General features: G+C 44.5%; 1 protein-coding gene across 3 annotated transcripts in view; it reads right to left on the reverse strand.

Annotated features, from left to right (window-relative positions):
• Positions 1-23,008, reverse strand: part of LOC142885137 (ephrin type-B receptor 1-B) — a 154,572-nt gene that overhangs the window by 76,359 nt on the left and 55,205 nt on the right. For all 3 annotated transcript variants that reach the window (XM_076021297.1, XM_076021299.1, XM_076021296.1), the window contains exon 3: positions 12,696-13,377. In XM_076021297.1, coding sequence (XP_075877412.1) covers positions 12,696-13,377 — 682 coding nt within the window. The remainder of the gene's footprint in view (positions 1-12,695; positions 13,378-23,008) is intronic.

A 23,008-nucleotide genomic window follows, 5' to 3' on the forward strand; every position in this document is an offset into this window, starting at 1 on the left:
GAAGAGATGGGGGTGAGGAGGTGGGGAGGCCTGAGCCGTGGCCGGAGATCAGCCCTTTTGTCCGGCCTCGGGTGCCGCTCTCCAACCAACTTCCACAATGGAGAGGCTCCCCATCCAGATTAAGCGCTTATGAAAATGAAGAGCAGCGCGCTCCGAGACGGGGCGACTCGCACGGGGGTGGCGGGGGTCACGAGAACCCGCTAAAAGGGCCCCTTCGCTCCAAACACTCCACGGAGGCGTCTCTCAGGGAGCAGTGGGCTATTCACAAGACTGCGCAGTGCGAAAGCACGGCATTAACTCGAGCGAGCTGAATATACATTTGGCTAATACCTCTATTGTAGCACTTCCTCTGTGACTGCTCGCCTAGCGTGGAAGCAGGTGAATAAAGCGGAGGGGTGGGGGCGGGGTGGGGGGTAAATAACAGGGCTTTGGTGGAGTGGGAATTAAATGAGCAGGAATGATGAAGCAGAGATGGGAAACAAGGGAGGGAGTGGTTGGCTTGGCCGGCCCATTCAGGGCTTGACGGGTGAGGCGCATGCAGGCGTACCTGCAGACACACACACAATAACGTCCCCGCAAAACGATTGCAATCCCCAGTTTTTCTTGGTTCGACTTGCCAAGTGCCAGCAGCAAAAAAAAGAAAAAAAAAGAAAAAGGAAACTTGGCAAAAGGTGAAGAAACTCAATCGACCCCCGACGCCAAAACATTCTCACAACAGAGCCAGGAGCAAAATGGTCAGTTTAAGGAGGCAGTAACAGACAGGGAATAAAAGTGTAAAAAAAGAGAAGGCGGGAGGGGCAGCAGAGATATGGTGAAATTGACTTAGTGCACGAGCATGTGTGCCTTTGTGTCCCTATCACTCCCGTATTTGGTTCATTCCCCAAAGGATCTTATTATTCTTCATGCTGGCGCGAGCACAAAGGCAGAGCGTCTCGGTATCTCGGCCCATCCAGCTCCCCCGGAGAACATTCTAGACACAGCAAATCCATTTGTTTGTCAGCTCCTGCCTCTATTCAGGCTCGGACTAATCAGATATCATTCTTTTTTTTGAGAGAGAGGGAGAGAGAGAGAGAGAGAGAGAGAGAGAGAGAGAGAGAGAGAGAGAGAGGCATACCACCGCTGGCCCCAGTGCCGTGGTAACGTCTCCCAGCGCTCTGATAGCATCTCTGCCCCTTCAGCGAGGACATTTTGGATTTTGTAGGCGCATAAAGGCGTCTGGAAAACAATGGCAGCACAGAACGTCGTTCAATCATGTAACGACATGGTAATTATTAACCTAAAAATAAATATATAACTCAAAATCTTGGGCTTTGCAGCGAGGACAAACTAACTTTTGAAAGGCGTCGCCCAGGTGACAGACGAAGACTTTTGACTCGGGTGAGGATAAATGGGATTATGGGATGGGGTTTGTTGAAGAAAAAATGACAAAGGGTTATCTTTCAACTGCCAACAAACACAAAAAGACTAAAAAGCTTGTAAAGCAGCCTTCTAATCCCAGTCAATCAGTCAACACACTTCTAATAACACGTTTTTAACTCCTTCCCCTAAATTCCACCAGATGTCTTTAGGTTCTGCCCAACAAATCCCACCGGACACGTTTGGAGTGAAGCCAATATTAATGAATTCACATGACAAGAGTTCAAACCCTAAAAACACAACCAGAAGAGTCAAAACAAAAAAGGATTCGAGCTGCTAACGTGTTTTGGAGTACTGGAATTCTTCTAATCAGATGCTTCAAAAGCCATTTCAAATGAATTTGCTCGTAAACACAAACAGCTAATCAGCCAATCGCATGGCAGAAACCCAACGCATTAAGGCGTGTGGACAAGGATGAGGTGCTACTGGCGTGTTGTTGCAGTCTAAAGCATGAAGGGTTTTATTTTGAACTTTGTCTTATTTTTAGATTGGACTGAAAAAATATACTGACTGACATAATGTCCAGGGTTCCATTTTGAGTATGTTAGGCAGATGGAACTTCAATATGGGGAAAAAGCAGTAACAGCTCAACTGTACCCACATAAAAATGCAATTTAATGGATGGGTGACACACTGAATGAGCCGTGTTAAGTGTTAAATGTTAATGTAATGTTAATCAACTTAAAAAAAAAAATCTGACAACTCAGAAAATAAAATAATAGCACTGCAAAATAAAAAAAAATAAAAAAAAATCCAAGCAGCAAAAGGTAGCAAGTTCTTCTGTTTTGCCCAAAGTGCATTTAAAGTAAATTGAGGCCATTTGCAGCTATCTTCTAATCTCTCTGAGCAGAAAACATTAATTTAACTAAACTTGTTGAATTAATTAGACAAGGTTAGGATTAGTTGCAGATTAAAAAATATCCTGTTATGACTTTGTCCCCCATTGTTTCGGTTGTCTCACCGGTGCGGCATGTGACCTCGTAGCGCAATATACCAAATGGAATAAATAAACAAATAAACAATGGTTCCGCTAACAAGACACATTGTTCCCCTGTGATGAGCAGCCAGCAGGCAACCTGTTGACATGGACTCTGTCCCCATTTATCGTTGAGCAGGACTGAGCGCGTGACAGCTTTTTGCTGCAGCAGGGGGCCGAGAGGTCGGCGGGCTTGATTGGACCAGAAAATTAATATGCAGATAGATAAAAATAAAGAGAGGAAAGCAGAAAAATGCACACCCTCCCTAGTTGCCCTGGCTGATGAGGACATAGTGCTCTCTGCCCTCATCTAAATCACACACACACACACACACACACTCTGCCCTCATCTAAATCACACACACACACACACACACACACACACACACACACACACACACACACACACACACACACACACACACACACACACACACACACACCACATAGATCTGACTACAAATCTGACTATGCTAATTCTGGTCTGAGAGAAAAGCCACAGCCTCCCAGCCAGTGTGGGAACTCAGTAAACAAATGAAGCACAAAGCACAAGGTTCTCAAAGAGAGGATTACCAAGTGGCTTTCTTTCCTCCCCCCCCCCCATTTCTCCTTTTTATACACAATGCCTACTCCACACACACACGCCCGCGCGCACGCAAAGGTGCTACCTGCCTTCAAAATTCAATAGTCACACAATGTCTTCACCGGTGGGCAGTTTAGGGGGACGGAGGAGTGGAAGGCGATTCTCGGCATCGTGGAGTGACAACAAAGGCAAGATCGATCATTTATCCAGCAGATGCATCTGCCACATTGAGTTTTCTGCGGCTTTACTTGTCTGTCAGTCAAAAAAAAAAAACATAATAAAAATGGGAAAAAAAAAAAAAAAATGAACCAAATACCAGAGACGCTTCCTCTGGTTGTTGCCACAGTGACCTCGTCGAGAGGCCGCGCTCATTGTTTCCCCCCGATGAAAACACGCAATTAAACAAGCACAATGACACGGCGTTATGTGGATTATGGGTGTTGTCTAATTGCCCCGTAATCGCACGTCGCGCCGGGGCCCTCTGGGCTCTCTTTTTGATGCGACCTGCGCAGTCACATGAAGCTAAGTTGGCTTACGATAATGTACGGTGTCATAACACGTAATTCTGTGTGCACTTTTAATCAGGGATACTTAGGGAGCACTTAAAGTGGAACTGCGAAGCTGTTTGCTTTAAGTGTGTGCGGGAGTTACAGCAAACGTAATTAGGGTTAGGAAATTGGACACGGCCGGTTCAGCTGGCGCTGATGGAAAATGTGTGTCCGTGCGTCCATGTACGTGTGTGTGAGCTCGGGAGTGAGTATATGGACTGCCCCACAAAAAGGGAAAATATGTTTTTTTGTTTGCACGCTTTGATCACAGTTCAGGGGTTTGGAGCTTTCAGTTGCTTCAAAGCTCGCCTGGATTCACTAATGCGTGACGTTGAATGCATTTTGCATAACTCTTAGCAAGTGTTTTGCATAGTTCGTGCACGGTGCTCCCCACTTTCGTTTGTTCATAAACCTGCTGACTACGACAGTGCAGAACTTTGGTTTCCACTGACAGGACTTGTTTACATGTAGATCCCAGTAGGAAGAAGTTTTAGCCCAAAGAGGCCGACAGGTCAGTCGGCCCAACTGACATCTAACAGCTAAGTTTGACAAAGTGAAAAGATGCTTACTTCTCCTTTCAGAAAAACAGAGGGTTTTTTCATTTCCTCTGCTTAAGTGTCACTTTATACAGCCTGCCAGAAGTTCAAAAGTTTTATTGTTTTAGAGTAGAAGTCTATGCTGCCTCAAAGTGTTTATTTATTGAAATATATTCTGTACATTCAACAGTCATCCTGATTCAGATCTAGGGTCTACTCTTGAAGAAGTATTCTTATAGTGTTTATATATTTATTTTATATACATTACATTTCACAACTCTGTACATAATATATGCATATTTGTCATAGTCCTATGTAAGAGCTGTATCTATTTATTAATTTGTTCTGTGCATTGTTGCCTTCAGTTCCTCTCTAATTTACGTTTAAATTATTTTTTGAAAAAAAAAAAAGTGTTGCACTATACAACTTGTGTCTTGCAAGGACATTTTTTTCCCCTAATTCTTTTCTATTCTAATATTCATTTCCCACAAGGCATGTTGATTTTTTGACCCTTCAAATAGGTCCACCAATATATTCTGTTTGTTTTTGTTTTTTTGTCTCCCTCAAATATGGAGTGAAGAAATACCAAAAGAATGAAGTGGTGCAGAAGGTGTGAAATGTCATAAAAGTTTACATAAAAAAAAAAAAAACATAACTCGTGTGTGACGACATTTGTCTTGGTTAATTGCGTGAAAAGTTCCATCTCTGATTGATGAAGTAATAACGTCGGGCTCTCGAGCCAAAGTTAAGCAGTGATTACACTTATCAAGTCATACACTTACAGTCGGCCCAATGAGGGCAAACATAACGTCGATGTGGCCCTTGGTGCAGATAAGTTTAACACCGCTGCGCCAAAGAGACACAACGGGAACGAGCCCAGTCCTATAATCACGACTTCCATTTCAAGAAAGGTATGACAACATAAAATGAGCCCAAATAATATTTGCCTTGAGATCTTGGTCTCATTCCAGCCGGCCACAATCATCATCATCTTCTTCTTCTTCTTCTTCTTCTTCTTCTTCTTCTTCTTCTTCTTCTTCTTCTTCTTCTTCTTCTTCTTCTTCTTTGTTGATTCACTCCAAGTGTAGCGGACTGCGGTGCTGCCTGCTGGCCGCGCTATAATTGCAATCCTGCCCTAATTAGACGGCCGTTCAGCGCGTTCCTCAGCATAACCTTGACTAATCCACCTGCCTCTGACGACCTCCAGGAATAGGGATGAGACAATTTCCCCCCCGAATTGAAATGAGCTCCTCAGCCATTACAAGAAATAAACGGAACAGGGCTGCACCAGATTATTAGCCGAACAGCCATTATTGATGGGCAGTGATGAGGAAGAATCAATAAACGGCAGGCGATGGGGGAAATAGGGAGTGTCTTTACATCCTCAACTGGGATTTTTTTTGGAGGGGGTGTCTGTAAGAAAAGCTCAGCACGTGTCCTCATTACTGTCTGCTGGAGCGAGCTACAGAATGGGAGGCAGGGGGAGGCAGATTTCGACATGCCATCCAATCAGACTTCTAATTTTTTGCCCCCTGCATTGAGAGGGCGACGGGCGTTTCTTTGCGAGTGGCTGTAATTGACACCGCCTTTGTTGCGCTCTTAAGTGCGCAATCATCACCTGAAAGCCTAAGATAAGAGAGTTGATTGATTGGGGTCGCACTCAGGGTGGGTAGGGAAAGAAGAAGAGGTGGACCCCGTCCCACGCCTCTCCCCCTCCCAACTCAACACCAGTGCGGGGCTTTGTGTTTTGGTGGCAAGTGTGTGTGACCCAGGCAAATTGAGAAACTCTGCCATCTGCTGAATGCTAAACGCCCTTTGTCTTCCTGTGTCCCTACAGCCTCAGTGTCCATCATCATGCCTGGAGATATAAAAAAAAAAAGGAAAGGAAGGCAAGGTGTTGATGTATATGGACTAAAAAAAAATGAAGTCAAGAGTGAAGTAGAGGAAGGAGGAGTAAAAAGATAAGAAAAGTAGAAGGGGAGATGGTGTCAAAGTGGGGAATGTTTGAAAAAGAAGTTCCTGGGAGAGACCAAGTGACAATGAAAAGCCTGGCAGCCACAAACACGGCCGGAAAGAGGAGCGGAGGTGAGAGAAGACAGAAAAGGGTGAGAGATAATAGCGGCTGGAGTGTGTGTCCCCACTCTGTGTGTGTGTGTCTGCTGTGTTCAGTATGTGTGGTGAAAAGCTCAGAATTCCTCTCACATCATTAGGGCCTGACTCTTGTCGCCGGCGTCACATCGAGAGAAGCTCGTCTATGTATTTTGGCCTTTTTTTTCCGGAAGGATGGGTCACTACAAACTGTGTGTTTGGGTCCTTGGATTCAAAGAGTCTTTGTTGGGTCACACTCTTTCACCGCTGCTCTCTGCCAGCCCTCTATTCAGCCCATTGAAAGTCATGGAAACAAGACGTCTTTCACTCGCTGCCCTTTCTTGCACATCCTCCCACTACACTTTCTTTTGTTGTTGTTGTTGTTGTCCTTATCACACTGGCCCTCACTTCTGTGGAAACCAACGAAGACAGGAAGAGTCGGACGCTTAATTGGGCTTCAAGGTGACTTAGTGGGTTTGTGTGTGTGAGAGAGTGTGGTTGTAAGCACACATGCACACACGTGCACGCACACACACACGCACACACTGCACACGAAGGCTCTTCTTGCAAATGAAGTAAAGTTTGTGGAACACAAGCAGACAAGGCCAAATAGGCTAGAATTGGCTCTAATACCTTACTGGGCCATCATGGGTCCTGACTGCCAGAGCTGCCTAACATGAATAGGACGTATAAAGAAATAATCAAAGCTTAAGTGCAGTCAAATACTCTAAAATCGACAATAGTCCCCAGAGACTTTGCCCTAATGAAATGTTTGAAGAGATTTGGTGTGCGTGTGTGTGTGTGTTTGCGTGTGCGTGTGTGTTTGTGTGTGTACCTAAGGAATCTCTCCAGTGTATTCTAATTCAGGCATAAGGCAGCAGGTTCACACAATTAATCCTACAGACTGGATATGTTGGAGTTAAGCATTTGGGTTTATTACATGTCAAAGCATCTCCATCACTACATTTTACATTTTATAGAATTGAGCATGTGGAAGAGCACGCACGAGCACAAGCCCAGGGTGTGTCTTTGTGAATGTGCGAGTGCGTGCCCGTGCCCCATGATGGCAGCCATTAGACAGGCGCGAGGCAGCCGTGATGAATCGGCACTCAGCCCCGGGAAGCACGCTTGCTCAATGGGCTGTGAATCTCCCGCTGCCACCGTCAGGCGGCAGAATGTTAAATAAAGTTATTTGAATATTTGTAATATTAATGTGGCTGCATGTCAAAGCCCACTGGAGCCTAACTGCGGGAGAAAATATGACAGGATTCATATCGCCACGTCGGGGCCTATAGGAGGGATTTCCGCCAACACGAGACTAAATAAATCCAAATCAGGGAAAAGTGTGTTGGAATATATTAAAGATGGATGACTGGATGAGATAAAAATCAAGTTTCATGAATAACTTATCGGAAAATATAGTGATTTATGATGCAGGTTTTTCCATATTACGGTGTTTGACTGGTGCGCAGCTGAGCAGAAACAATGCTCCTGCCGTGTCGGTTTGATTTTGTGCTCCGTCGCCAACCCTGCCTACCAGTTAATGAAGGTGAGGAGATCCAGCGCAGCCAAGTGCTTTGTATAGGAGTGGCCCACTGGGGTTAGAAAAAGGGGAAAAAAAAGTAAAGCAATAAGCCTTAACCTATTACCAAAGATGACAAAATACAGTTGAGGGCCCCATAAAACAAGATTGCCAGGTTTATAGACTGCTGGCACCAACAGCTCCCTGAAGGAAAAGATATCAGCTGAGAGAAGAACAGTGAGCGATCCATATTGCTCAGGACGGACTAATTTTCTACTGAGCTTAATCAAGTTCGAGACATTCAAACATCAGAATTACATGGGCGCTTTGAGTGCTGTTTCCGCAATCATTGACTGTAGGCCATGAAACCATTCCAGTCCAAGTGCAGCTATTTACTCATTAGATTGCTGATATTAGAGTCATATGAGTCACTCGCCCAAGAGAATCTGGTTTTTGAGACATTTGAGTCACCAAGTCAGTGTGCAAACAACCTCCAAACACTCCCAGAGCAATGAGTGATTTGTTCATTTTGTGAGTGCAGGCTAGGCTACTGCGAGCAACTGAGTGATCTGTTCGTTCACAGCTTGGCCTCACAGCAGGGAGGGAAAGGGAGCTGAGTCAAAACAAGAACCAGAGTTGTTGGTTTTCCCACCAGGGCCAATACAGCCAGTGACTTGATGAGTTAGAAATCAGTTAGACGGGCAGAAGCACAAGAACAACTCTTCTATGCAAGTAGTTTGCTATAGGTAACAGGGGGTCAGGCCAGTGAACAAGCTAATGAGACCGGGGAATCATGACTCTCAAGCCCCTAAAATGGCTCTCGAGTCTTTGGGTGAATTCCAATTCCTCCCTTAACCCTCAATCTCAACCCTCAATCTCAAAAATGTGCGCCTCCGGGAGGTGCAAGTGCTGTCCCGATTCTAAGAACGTCAAGTTGAGGGACGAGTTTAAGGGCTGTATCGCCCTCAATATTGAGATTCTCCGGCACCACCCTTGGCAGTAAGGGCTACCCAGAAGGCATTGCGTATTTTCGCCAATGAAAAAGATCGCGCTGTAAAAGCGAGCTACAAATGGAAGTATTTTCTTAGTTAATAAAGATATAAATATTACGAAACCATTTTATTGTCTTAGTTTAAGACTTTTTTATGGATTATTGACATTGTTGTTGCGTAACATTTTTTTTTTACTTTACGAGGTTTGTCAACCGGACCGGCAGTCCCGGCTTCACGTTACTCGTATACCTCGTTGTGTAGCGAAGGAGGACTTCTTCCTTTTTCGCCATCTTTTTCTGTTTCTCCTTCTTCTTCGTCGTTGTCTTCTTCTTGACAGACTGGACGTAGCTTTGGCGTAAGGCCGCACCCCACAGTCTGAAGACGTAACTGCACTTAAGGGGTGTCCCATTTCTAAGCCCTTGCACTTATTTTTGAGGGCCAAGATTGAGGGCCAAAGATTGAGGGTTAAGGGCGAGGGTTGAGATTGAGGAGTTAAGGGAGGAATTGGAATTGGCCCTTACTCTGTTCTGGACTCACTGAATCACGGTCGATTCATGACTGCTGCCATTTTGTGAGCACATGTGGTCTGGACTAGTGTTTAGGTGAATATCCAGTCAGTCACCTTCACTAAGTACATCGATGCCAATCTGAAGCCACTCATGAGAAGTCAATGGGTCCAGCGGACGAAGGAAATTTCATTGTGCAACCAAAAAAAAAAAAAAAAAAAAACGTGAAGCCAACAGAAGAAGCAATAAAGAACAGCGAAACTATCTCACTGGTGCCGCATTGAAGCATGCACACATGGGAAGTGTTGCGCTGGTGCTATGTGAAGAGTCTTCGCTCGATTTCGCAGGGAGGTAATAAAATATTTAGCAGATTGCTTACATGGCTGGGAGGTTTGGGGGCGGGGGTGACGTGTGGGCGGGGTTTCTGCCCAAATGGTTTGTGTAGGATCTGGGGAGCCGGTAATGAGGCCAGCATGCTGCTATCATCGTTACTGAGAACAACAACTCGACATGGACTCTCCTCCCAACTGACAACGGGCCACACATTCTCTCTTTCTCTCTCTTTCTCACACACACACACACACACACACACACACACACACAGTGAGAATATACAGAGCAGGGCAATCAGATACATTGACACACCAACAACACATTTCTGGCTGCAGCGTGCGCACACACATGCACATTCACTCATTAGTGTTTAGGGTTATTTTACTGCATTCATGCTAGTGAGAACAGTTGTTCATCTAACACGTTACAATATTTGTCAAAGTGTGTTTTTTGTTTGTTTTTGTTTTGTTTTTTGCCTTACAAGGCCCTGTAGACTTGCGCAAAAGTGTTATTTCTCACAGATGAGAAAAACTGGATGCAGGGTTTCCCTTCACTCGTTTCATGCAGCTGTTTTAAAATGGTGCTCCAACTTTTCTTTATAAATTTAATTTAAGTTAATGTTCTAATTTACTTTATAATAAAATATTTCTGATTTCCCACTATGCTTTGTGGCAGCACAGTGACTCCCCTTTGCTCGTGGTGCTGCTCTAACCGAGGAGCATTTACTCAGGCATAGATTCTTTCTGTTCCGGTCCATGTTACCTCATCTCTAATGGGCAATTACGAATGCTAAGGCCATGTAATTGCACCACCACCACTCCTCCCCACGCACAATTGATTGGTTGCCCACAGTACTCGGGCCCGTGCCAGGTTTCCTTGTTTAAATAATGGATTGCAATCCTCAGAAAAGAGTCGGCGTGGAAGGTAAAAGGCTGAGATTGCCTCTAATCAAGGGACATCCCAGTGGTGCTGTGGCCATACAACCCAAGAGAGCGAGCGAACATTGGGCGACATATTCCCTTTAGCAGTCGAGCATCAAGTGCACCATATCATACATTTCACATGGAATGTAAATAAATTTACATTCTATGTAAAATGGACATTTTTTGAACTTGCACATGGTAAACTTGCAAGCACTAGACTTTCTCAAAAAAACTTTGGTGGATTTTACCCAATTATTTGTTTTATATTGTTTATTTTTCATATTTCCGATAATGCCGCATTTCCATCAGAGACAGACATGTCAAATTCAACGCGGCGGGGATTCGACTCACTCTGGGTGCTTACAGTAGGAAGTCGGGAGGATTGTGGGAATTAGTAGAAATATACTTCTTCTCTTCTGTTCAAAGAGCCTTTGTAGTGCAGTGCACACTGAGGATTGTGTGTGTATGTTTGTGTGTGTGTGTGTGTGTGTGTGTGTGTGTGTGTGTGTACACGTGCATGTGTGTGTGTGTGCCCCCTTCTGTGTTTGTGGTATTTACGCCAGTGCCAATGCCCCCCACCGACATAAGCCACAACAAGCTTCATACCAACACCCAGGGAAACCTTAGGCTGCTGTTATTGTGCAGTGTGTGTGTATAGGGTGAAGGTAAATAAAGAGGGAGAAAACAGAGTCGTGAGAAAGGTGGCTCAACATCTAGTCTGTTCGCAGGGCAGGAAAAGTGTCATGCACTCAGCCTTAATGTGTGTTTGCGCAAAGGCTTTTACACACCAAATACACCACTGAGTGTATATAAGCAAGCACTATACAGTGGCTTCCTTCTCAAAACTATTAATTTGAGCAGAATTGAAAAAAGTCCGAATTATACTGGTCCTCTGCAGGTATGGTTTCAACAAAATGTCAAACAAGGTGAGGGCATGGTGCACAAATGTTGTTCAAAAGTTGCAATTTAATGTTAAAAATGAGATGAAGTTCCTAGAGAAAAACTTTCTAAGTGAACTAATGGCAACCTTGGCCAAGGACTCTACTGTACGTATTCACGCATGTGTGTGTGGGTGTGTGTGCGCACACGTGTGTGTTCCAGAGTTCCCGTAGCAGACACAGACAAACTGAGAAGGATACATTAGACTCCCACCCACACTGAGCTTTGTAGATATGTGCCACTGCCATATCTATTTATTGATCAGACCAGATGTGCATCAATCAGTCTTATCTGGGCCCTGCACATTCTCCAGGCAACCTCCGGAGGCAGATGGACCGAGACTCTGCCACACTGAGAGCCCCGAGCTGCCTATTTTATCACGGGACACCTTCAGCAATTTATTCTTTGTGAACGCATAAGTGTGAGACTAACCAGCTGCAAGGCCTAGAGAAGCCCTGGAGGACATATGGAAACGAGGGAGAACACGATCACCCAGGGTGAAAACCAGATTAACCTGGGCTATTTTTTCATTTTACCGAGTCTTAATCTCTACCTCATAAGTCAGCTCTCCCCACAGACCAGGACAGGCTCCTAACATCTTGTTGTCTGCAAAGCAGGGCCGCGCAGAAGACTTCTGATTTAGAGTCAATGCTAATGTGCTTCGCTACCTTGTTGGTGGATCTGATCAAGGAAGAAGTGCAGCACATATATATATATATATATATATATATATATATATATATATATATATATATATATATATATATATATATATATATATATATATATATATATATATATATATATATGTATATATATATATATATATACATATATATATATATATACGTATATATATATATATATATATATATATATATATATATATATATGTATATATATATTTATATGTATATATATATATATATATATATATATATATATATATATATATATATATATATATATATATATATATATATATATATATATATATATATATATATATATATATGTGTGTGTGTGTGTGTGTATTCACACACACACACACACACACACACACATACTTCATATAGTATGAAGCACAATCATCTCAGCTTTGCTGATGATGCGGTAGACCTCTGATCCAAGGTATGTCGTGCCCTATTACAGGTGAGCTCGGAATAGAACAAATTAGCTTTGCATGTCCTCGGTGAAATGATTTGTTCTTTTCTGGAGTGGGCTGTCATTGTGGAGGAAGTGTGCACAGTGAAAAGTGTGTGATGCCTTCACTGGGTGTCACCGAGCCTCTGCGGGAACGTCTACAACAAAGGCGTCTAGTTAGTGTGCTTACCTCGACACACGTTGCCGTTGTCAGGCTCAAAGCCAGCCTTGCACGTGCAGCTCCCAATAGGGACCATCCACTCCCCGTCTCCATTGCAGTACAGCTTTATGGGGACATCAACTTCCTCCGAGTTGGAGATGCAGATTCCTCGGGCGATGACCAGAGAGGTGCTCTCAGCGCCGGTCATCGTCTCGGGAAAGATGGCAAAGTTCTGGACCACGCTCGGGCACTTCTTGTAAAAGACCCTGACTGACAGCAGAGACATGCAGGCGCCGTAGTCCTGGAAGGCCAGGTAGAAGCCATTTTTGGACAGAGGTCCGAAGCTTCGCACCTCCGTGTTGACCTTCATCAGGCGTCCGCCGAAGTCCACCTGCGAGAAGCTTTCATCCGCCGCGATGGTGTCCACCTTGAGGTAGGGCGCCTCCATCCAGAAGGTGCTACCCTTAGTGGCGATGACAGCGTCTGTCTCGTAGTAGTAGAGGTTGAAGGTCTCCTTGCAGGAGCCGGGCACGTTGCGGATGGAGCTGCAGTCGCGCACTGTGAAGCGGATCTCCACGTAGATGCGCTGCGCCCCGCGGCGATCGATGAAGGTGGTGAGGAGCCAGTTGTTCTGGTTGGGCTCGAAGACGTTGCACACCTGGTAGGTCCTGATGGTGTTGAGGTTCTCGTCGTAGCCGCTCACCTCCTCCCACTGCAGAGAGACAAGAGCAATGAGTCATTCCAGCGGAAGCATCAGCATGGGATCACAAGAGCTGCAAGCTCACACAGGAGGTTTCACGATGTGACAACGACCAGGACATGTAATTTGCTGCTTGACTCATGCCAATTATGCTTTTATGCTTTTTGACCTCTACCGTGGGTTAGGACAGGAGCTACTGGGTTTAATGTTTAAGATTTAAAATAGGTAAGTCCGCAGTTGTAATGTCCTCTTGTGAACTACGTGGATGGAAACTCTGTGACTATTGTTATTTTCAATCCAAAGCCTGTAGTTGCTGTTTTCTTTTGAAATCTATCTTATGAAATTGATTTCCTGTTTGTGGTGAACTCATGGACTGAAATGGAAACAAAAGCATTTAAAAGTGTCTGTTTGACAGGACTTCTAGGAACATTATCACGTTAGAGTGACAAATCTCAGGATTTGTCTGTTTCTGTTTTAGAGACACAGGACTGGTTTACATATCAGTAATGTCCTCCAGGCTTTCAATTTCAGTCTTATTCTCTTTTTTTCTCGGATTAACAGAAAGCAGCCCATCAAGCTGTGGAGGCTTTTTTTTTTTGTTGGTTTTAACTGTTGAGGACAAACAAACGTCCTTCTTCTAATTCATAAACAATCCCTTAAGTGCGGCAACAGCCAAACTACCACTTTGCCTCCACGTTCTTTAAACACCCTCAGCAGCTGTAATAAGTGTACCGCCGCTGTATAAGGACAAACCCAGTAATTGCTTTGATGTGCCTCTATTTGCCATCAGAGTCGAGCGTGGCTGGGCACTGAGCTGACGCATTATAAAACACGGAGTGTAGCAAATTTTGCATTATGCGCCACCGAATTACAATTAGACAGATGGGAGGACGACGTGGCAGCCAAACGCTGATCAGATGGAACAGCCATTTTGCACTCCAGCCGAAACACAACACCCATCTCTCGCAGGTGTGACCCAGAAACTGTGCCGGATGATCATTAGGAGCCTCTCGGTTTATTAAACGAAGGCACACACACACACACACACAAAACACATCATGATGAAAATGTATCATTAGCACTTCAGTGGCGCTGCCATCAATCAGGACACCACAATCCTTAAAGCACAACAGAGGCTCACAAAGGAAAAAAAAACTAAACAAATTCACTATGTTTCATTTTTTGAGGACACCTTTCTCATCAAAGAACAAAGTGTTTAAGAGAGGAATATTAACAGAAAATAAGTAATAAAATAATGAACAACCAAAGGCCAGTGGCAAGTAAACAAAAGCAACGCAAGCGTGGATCTTATATTAAGTAACAAAAAAAATATATTTAAACAAGGACACAACAATTCTGAAATGACAACCTGCCAAAACCGCTCCAGTGAATAGAAAAAAGGTGTGTTTAAAAAGACATGTCATTTGGCAGAGATGGATATTGAATGTGAGGAAAAGCGGGTTTTTGAAATGTTCTGCTCAGATCACTTTCACTGTCTGCAATACTGCCGTCCTCATTGCTTATATCTGATCCAGCAGCAGCAGAAAGTTGGCTCACAAAATATACTCCTCCAAATTCCCACCCCGTCCATGATCCAGGCAGCTGTAGGCGATGAGGAGTTAATGAGGTCTACACCGTGCAGTGAGTGGGCCTGCGGTCAGCTCCTGTGTCTCTCCCGGTGCCTCCTCCCTCCTCCTGACCTTTCTAAAGACCCTGCTGGTCCAGCAGGCCTAATGGAGAAGGAGATGACTCCCACTTTTGGCCCTCGTTACGCTATCGGATAAGTCCAGGAAATTATATGTGGGCGGGTCTTGCTTGTTTGCAATCATATTTTCAGGGGTGCGGGAAAAAAAAGAAAAAAAAAGGTTGCTCACAAACTGGCGGAGGCTGTGAAACAAATGGTGGCTGACAGTTTGGGGCGGAACCAGGCGGCTACTGACATGATAAACGAGTTTACAGAACTCCGAGGTGAAAATTAAACCCCCCTTTTTGCCCCGCCCGCCGCCGCTCCCTGTGTGCCCACTTGGCCGCCCTCTCCTACCAACCCCCCCAACCCCCATCTTCTCTCCCCGCCTCTCTCCTGCTGCTCCCTCCTCTCGTCTCTGCTCTGTAATGACCATTCATCAGCATTACAGGAACCTGTCCCTTTCAGCGCTGCCTGTTCATTAATACAACCAGCCGCTGGGCTCCTCTGCTCCAGTCCAGGAGTGGAGGGTGGTTGGGTGGTGCGGGGGGGATGGCGGGGGTCCTCGGCGGTGCCTCGTCTAGCCAAATGACCACCATCTTTCACGCCCCAGAGAGGCCCAGGGCGCTTCCGATAATGCCTGTCTAAAACCTGTCCAGGAATGCAGCCACTCGTGTAATAATGAACTATGTTACTCTTTTCATTTCCTCCTCGCTTGATATCCGGCGACACCATTGTGTCGAAGGCAAACAGGGGCATTTAGAGCCCTGGCTCAAATCGAGCTTAGCAGCCCAGTTCCGGGTCTGTGTTTTACTTTTGTTTTTTCTTCATCTCAGGTGTTGAAGTTTCCAGAGCCTTAACAAGAGTGTTAACAATTGGAGGAGTTACCCCCCACGTATGATTTGCTGGGCTATAGGAGCTTTAAGCCAAAGCCAAATCTCTGTGAAAACATCAAATTACCCAGCTGGTTATGGAAAATGGTATCAATGCTTCACCATCTCTGTCACTACTTCAGCTCTACCGGAGTTGAGATGCACCAGCAGGAACAAAAAAAAAAGAAACACCTTTGCAAACTAACACATGCCCACCAGTCACATTAGCATGATGCAGTTTTCTTTTTTCCTTTTTTTCATGTGCCCTCTGCAGACCTTTTACATCATTAAATCCAAATCCATCTCCCGCACTACCCTGTGACATCTCTTTGACCTTGCCGCAGACTTGAGAAAGAAAGAGAAAGAGAAAAAAAAGGCATCATCACTCGTCGCCTTACCGATAATGGAAGTCCCTTGTCCGCCCATCCATTAACTTTTCAAGGATTTTCTGTATGAAAACAACAGTCGGTCCTTCACTACGTATATTTAGCTCGCCCGTTTGAGGCCACATAATGGATATATGTCCAAGGAAGCCAGAATTCATCAGCTGAAGGTGAAGATTGAGGGGCGATTATCTGAATGTTCCCAAACAACAAAAGGAAATTGAGGTTATACTGTACATAACGTCACCGTCACCAGCGGGGGACACTGTGTCAGTGGCAGGGGTTGTCACTCTCCAGTGTAGTATCCAACTGAACTTAAATGTTGACAATTTGAAGGTGGAGAAAAACAATACAGTGCCGCTTTCATGTTGCAAACAAGCGCAGGGATGTCCATAAGGAGAGAGAGAAATCAGATCTTATACAACTTTCTTAAAAGCCAGCAGTGATTTTTTTTTTTTGTTCTGTAACTCCAGATTAGCAATGCAGTAACGGTGGGCAAGACTCCATTCTTGAGTGTTAACCGATACACCACTTCATTTATGTTGCACCATGACCCGTCTGACTGAGCATAAAACCCTTCTCGCTTGTGAAACTCAAGGCGAACATTGAGAAGCTCTTCATAGAGCCCTCGTTTTTGTATCAACCAATAAAGGATGGCTCCATGCTAATAACTAGTCGTTTTCTCTCCATAATATAGAAGCTACTCTTCTATCTGCAGCTGATTGTCAACTGGGCCCATTTTGTATGTCATTACAGCTGCTCTGTTTTATGGGTGGCGGCACAGAGACAGAAGGAGCCGCAGATTCACAGAGCGCCTAATGTGAGTGTTAATGACAAACCGCATGAGCACGAAGAGACGAGAGAGGGAGTGATGAATGAAAAGGGGACTATGGAAAGAAGACTCAGGGATGCCCCTATCTTTCAGCCATTGATACTCTCAACCTCATAAAGGCCATTAATCACATCGATCTCCTGCCTTTACCTTCAAAGGCAAAAATAATATTGGGCAAAAAACCAAAAAGGTCAAACCAAGGCTAGGAATACACAGAACCCCAGTCATAAAGCTGAGAGATATTCATCAGAACATAGATGTAAGTAATACTTTTAGTAGATAATGGGAGCATAGAGGAGGCAATAGCAGAAAAATTCCACAAGATTATTACTGACAGTGCATATTCTATATTCTATAACACATAATAATACCAACTGTGCTTTTTTGTGGGGGTGAAAGTGTTTTATGTGCTATCATTTCACTGGTAGGTGTTCTAATTTGCTTTTGCTCATGTGCACCAAAACAAACCTGCTACCTGAACGTCCTACCATCGCTCGTCTTGCCGTATCGAGCGATGGCCCAGACTGAGCAAACAAGGATTCAAAGTGAACTCATTGATTAATGCCAAGTTACAATTCTATTGCAAGCAAGAGGAAGTGGTTTATAAACTTTTTAATCAACAGTTTAGGCTTCCATTTTTAGCATTTGTGGTCTACTGGCAAATGACACTCTGTATGACTTTGCAATTTTAAATTTTAAAGACAAGAGGAGCAGGGCCACAGTAATTAAAGGGGCCTCATAATTCGCAGCCAACAGGGAAAATCAGTTTGTTTTAAGAATCTGTTGACTCAAAAAATTCAGGATGAGCATCTTCATCTTGTTATGAGTGTGCCCTTGAAAATGAAGTACATGTTGACAAACGGTTGGTGGAGAAGCCCCTTATAAACCAAATTCTCCCTCCTGTCTTTTTGTCATAAGCACTGGGACTTTTTTTCCCAGGTGTTTCAGGAGGTGCAGCTTGTAGAAACGACTGGTACAATTGTGAGCACTTTCTACCTGAGAATTGTCCAATCACCTGTTACGTTATCGGCTCAAACATGTGTGAGAGTAGCACAAGAAAATGTTTTTGTTTTTTTTTTGTTTTTCTTTTCCCTCCGCTGCTCAAAGCTTGGAATGGATGTTTCCGTAATTATTCTACTTGTTATTCATGAATGCACAAGGCTGTAGAGAAAGTATACCTTCACAGATTCCATTTTTCAATAATTAGGTATGAATAAATCAGCCTCAAAAGGAGATGATGGGAGAGGACAGATAGACGCATACAGTTGATGCAGAGTTGAAACTCTCACTGACAGATTTTCTAAAGGACAAAGTGTGAAAAGGACAGAGGATTTAGGCGGATATGAGGAGCTGACGGAGGCTGAGCTCTTTAAGCCCTGTTGGAGATGCTCCTCATTTCACAAAGCTCACCTACACACATCAGGAGTCAGAGATGTGGTCTCTCTCTCTCTCTCCCTCTCTCTCTCTCTCTCTCCCCCCCACCACCACTGCCCAAAGGTCTTTTTCAGATCCCTCTGACTTAATGAGATTATTTGCATTTCAACTTTGGCAAAATGTCCCTCAAAGTTGAAAGAATAGACAGGAGGGTATAGAGAGCTGTAGAGAGCTGCAGCTGGCAGGGTCCTATGTTGCTGCAGCAGTAGAAGTCAGACGCAGTACGTGTTGTACTGACTGCACAGTCGATGTCAATGTACAAAGCCAATGTTAGAATATATTCATTAGGTGGTAACTTATAATGTATGTGTGTGTGTGTGTGTGTGTGTATATATATATATATATATATATATATATACACACACAATATAAAACAACAAAAATTCCCATAATCTCTAATGATACACATCGTCTCCCACCTCTTTCTCTTTCGCTCTCTCTGTCACACGCATGCATGCACGCACGCACGCACGCACGCACGCACACACACACACACACACACACACACCAGCGAAGTCTAAAATATGCAGTGGCAAGATTGCTCTTATCATTTCTGATCAGCTGCGTTATTGAACGAGGGCTGCAGTCGGGCCTCTGGCATGGGAATGATTCTTTTTGCAGGGACATCTGTGGCCCAGTTCCACCTGGCTGACTGTGAAGGATGGGGAGGAAACAGAGTTCTCTGAAACATTCTAAAGTTCTGATATTCTCTAAAAAAATAAATAAAAAAGAATATGTACTCAAGCGCAACAGCCTTCACAATTAATTTCTCAAAAAGACTGCAGAAAAAAACTTTTCACATGCAGCCCTTTGTTTGCACTCTTAGATTCCTGCTAAAACTGATCATTGATTATTGGACTGTTTTACAATTTTAGGACAAAACAAGATACTAATTTCAGGGGATTATATTGACCGTCATGACTGTTGGAGATTAGTTTAAAGGCCCAGCGAGTAAGGTTTAGCAGCATCTAATGATCAGAAAGTTTATTGCAAACAACATCAAAAATAAATCCCTGTTATCTCATGTAACTGTATGTTTCTAGTACAAACCTTGCTGTCCAAAAACCTCTGGACTTATCCACTTTATTTGTTAGATGGTTGGGCAATATAGCCGTTACCTTACAATGCACAATGTTTTTCTCAGTTTTATTGTTTCCTTAATTGTAAATGCTAATTTAAAAATGTAAACAAACAAGTTTTATTTTTTGGATAAAACTAAAAACAGATCTAAATGTTACCAATTGTCCTCCATATTCACAAAGTATTGTTGAGTTTAAAAAGAAAAAGACCTTTTACATTCTATTACATCATGTAAGTTTGTTTTCACGTTCCACACATTATCACCCATTAGCTCTGGTTATGTACCCCTCTAAGTAAATTATGTGCCTCTTTTCCCCTGGATTTCAAGTTCAAGTGATGCACTTAAAGCAGGATCGCCATGCACCACTCAAGTCAACAACCCCACCAGTCTTTGTAATATCACTGTTTGCACTCACATCTTCAATTATGTGCAGCAGCAGCAGCAGCAGCAGCAGCAGCAGCAGGTCTGCTGGCCTGAAGATGTTTTTAGATTGAGTGTCTGGTAAATACAAACCTCCAAGATTGGATTTTTTTTACAGGCACTCTTTGGTTTGGAGCTCTCGATTAAAATGAATACACGTGTTTCTTTCTCGCACACACAAAAAGAGCGAAGTGAAAAAAAAAATATTACAGGCTGTTTGACCCGTTTGAACATACAGAAAATTAATCTTATCATTAGGACAAACAATTCAGTGAGAGTCCGTGGGGCTTTAACAAGGTTGCTTGGCATTGTGGGTGAGAAAACAGAAACTAATGAAGGACTGATTTATGCAGCTAATCCTCAATCAATCCAAACTGGAAAGTGGTAATTAAAAATGTCAGAAATAACAAATTGAAAATGTGTTGCTTATAAGAGGATTTTACTTGTCTTTGCAGGTCTTTGGGGAGCCCTAAAAATAACAGTTTTGTTTTTTTGTTTTGTTTTCACCTCCAGATAATAAACGGGCCAAAAATTTAATCAGCAACGTGTTTGCAAAAACCTGCATTCAAAGGTTTTCTTTGCGATTAAGTCATTGATTTAAAAACTGAGGAAGGAGAAGTGTTGCCTCTAAAATGTCTGCTGCACATCAAAGTCTCTGACTGACTGCCTCTGCAACCATGCAATTGCTTTTGTGAAGGACAATAAAAAGTGAGACATCATTCAGCTCGCAGCCTTGCAGAAAACAGATCAGTGGACGGGAAAGATCGTGGCAGCAGGAGAAATTTAAAAGAGTTTATGACAATCCAGAGGTGTGACGGGGCGAGTGAGAGCTGTCAGCCTGCGGAGACCTCGGCTCAACTCTCTTGGTTTTAGCCAGCAGTCGCTTGTGCCAAGCACGGCTCTGGTCAGGGCCACTGACGACACCCCTTCAAGTCCAAGCACTTCTAAGATGATGTGGAAGAATTCTGCCGGCGCTGCAGTTCCCTGAACTCCAGACAGCAGCATATAAGGCAGGTCACAGGTGGTGTCTTGGTTCCTCAGGTCCCCTAAAAGATTCCAGCATCATGTCATGGTCGTCCCCTGCCAGGAGGGCCGTCGTCCATCCAGTCGACTGGGAGGATTCGAGAGGGAGACGGAAGAGTGCAATCACAAGATCTCTCGAACTCTCGAGATGTTGCAGGATTAAAGGAATGAAGGGAGAGGTGATCATGCAGCTGGCAGGAAGTCCCGCCCCTGCTGGCGCCACCTCAGATTGAACTACGTCAGCAACAGGTAAGAGACGGGCAACGGATCAAGGATTCCAGGTCCAGCTTTTTTTTCTCTGTGTGTCTTTGTGAAAGAAAAACAAAACACTGCAAAGCATGACACCTGACAGCGCTCCCCCCCCCACACACACACACACACACACACACACACACACACACACACGATAAGGAAGAGAAGGGCGAGGCTGAGCGTTGATAGAGTAAAAAAAGGGAGCGTTGAGCTCTAAGGAAGACAAGCTGGATGCAGAGACAGAGACACAAAGAGGTATAAAGTCAAAGGGAAAGCAAAGAAAAGAAGGATTTCCAGCCGCTTCCAGCTCTGTAGCACAGCTGACAGTGCCAAGACTGCAGGTGCACACAGGGGGCGGAGACGCACAATTGCTCTGACGCACACAAGGCTGAGCCCCGGCTCTTCTTGGTGCTTCTCCAAGCTCATGCAAAATAAAAGCATTCATTTTCTTCTCCCGTGTTGGCCTTTTTACTGTTACTTCAGCCATTCAAGTCAAATAAAAATGAGCCTTACGCACCCGAGAGTCCCAACATGTGGCGTGTGAAGGGGGAACTTCCACAAGAGCGAAATCAATAATTGTGCCGGCCACGTTTAAGTCCCAGGAGGAAAACACAAACGTGGGAAATGGTGAAAATGAAAGAAAAAAAAGAAGAAGAAAAAAAAAAGCCGGGTGGAGCAGTCGGACGACTTCAGACTGGGTTGATTTGGCTGCAGCTCCTTTTGTGCCAAGCGAAGGTGGCGTGTTCCGTGGCCAGAGTGTGAGATGTGTGTGTGCACAGTAAACACACAGAGTCACCTTGGGGGAAATAGTCTCATTTGTGAGACAGAATGAAATGGCAGCTGGAAAGATATCAAAAATATTGAGCTGAAATATTAAACGTGTGATTTCAGCGATGGCACAGATTTGGCACCTCTATGTGGACAAACACAGGAGGCGTGTTTGCTCCAAAGAAAAGAAAAGAAAAAAAGAAAAAAAACAAGGACTCATCTGAGCGCTCACCTAATGGGAAAACATCCCCACACGGATGCGCTGCCTCAATGTGTTTGCTCACAGGTGTTCCAGTGCGTGCATGCGGGCACTGAAGAAACTCTTTCTCTTCCTCAACTCGCCCTCTTATTTTTTCCCCTCCTCTCCTTCAGTTTCGTCTGCAGGTTCAGACTCGCCCCCCCCCCCTTCAACTCTACATATATATTGGTGTCCGTGGCTGCTAATCTGTCCTCCATACCTGCGCTTATCACTTGTATTTCACTCCACCCCCCCCCCGACCCACCCACCCACACCCTACCCCACACCCCACCGCCCATCCCCTCCCCCCAGGCTGCTGGAGCCGCTGCCCGTCAGGGTATGAATAATTGAGGTGCACTGAGTCCTCTCAGCAGATGGTGAGACAGCTCTTCTGGACCTATCAGTGCTCTTCCGGAAGCGCTGACACCTGCTCAGTCCAGGTCCCCCGCCACCACCACCACCACTCAGAGCTTCACCACATGGAGGATCCAGACCCACCCACCCCCTCCACCCTCATCAAGGCGGCACCTGCATTTATGCACAAACACGGTCGCAGCTGCAGGACCTCTTCTCAACGTGCCTGGGAACGCACAACACAGGCCTGGTCACACATGTTTAAGTGCATGCTGGCGTGAACACAGACGAGCAACTGAAGA

Source organism: Nelusetta ayraudi, unplaced genomic scaffold, assembly GCF_046127955.1.
Source record: "Nelusetta ayraudi isolate G7.1 ecotype Tasmania unplaced genomic scaffold, CSIRO-AGI_Nayr_v1 ptg000011l, whole genome shotgun sequence".
NCBI lineage: Eukaryota > Metazoa > Chordata > Actinopteri > Tetraodontiformes > Monacanthidae > Nelusetta > Nelusetta ayraudi.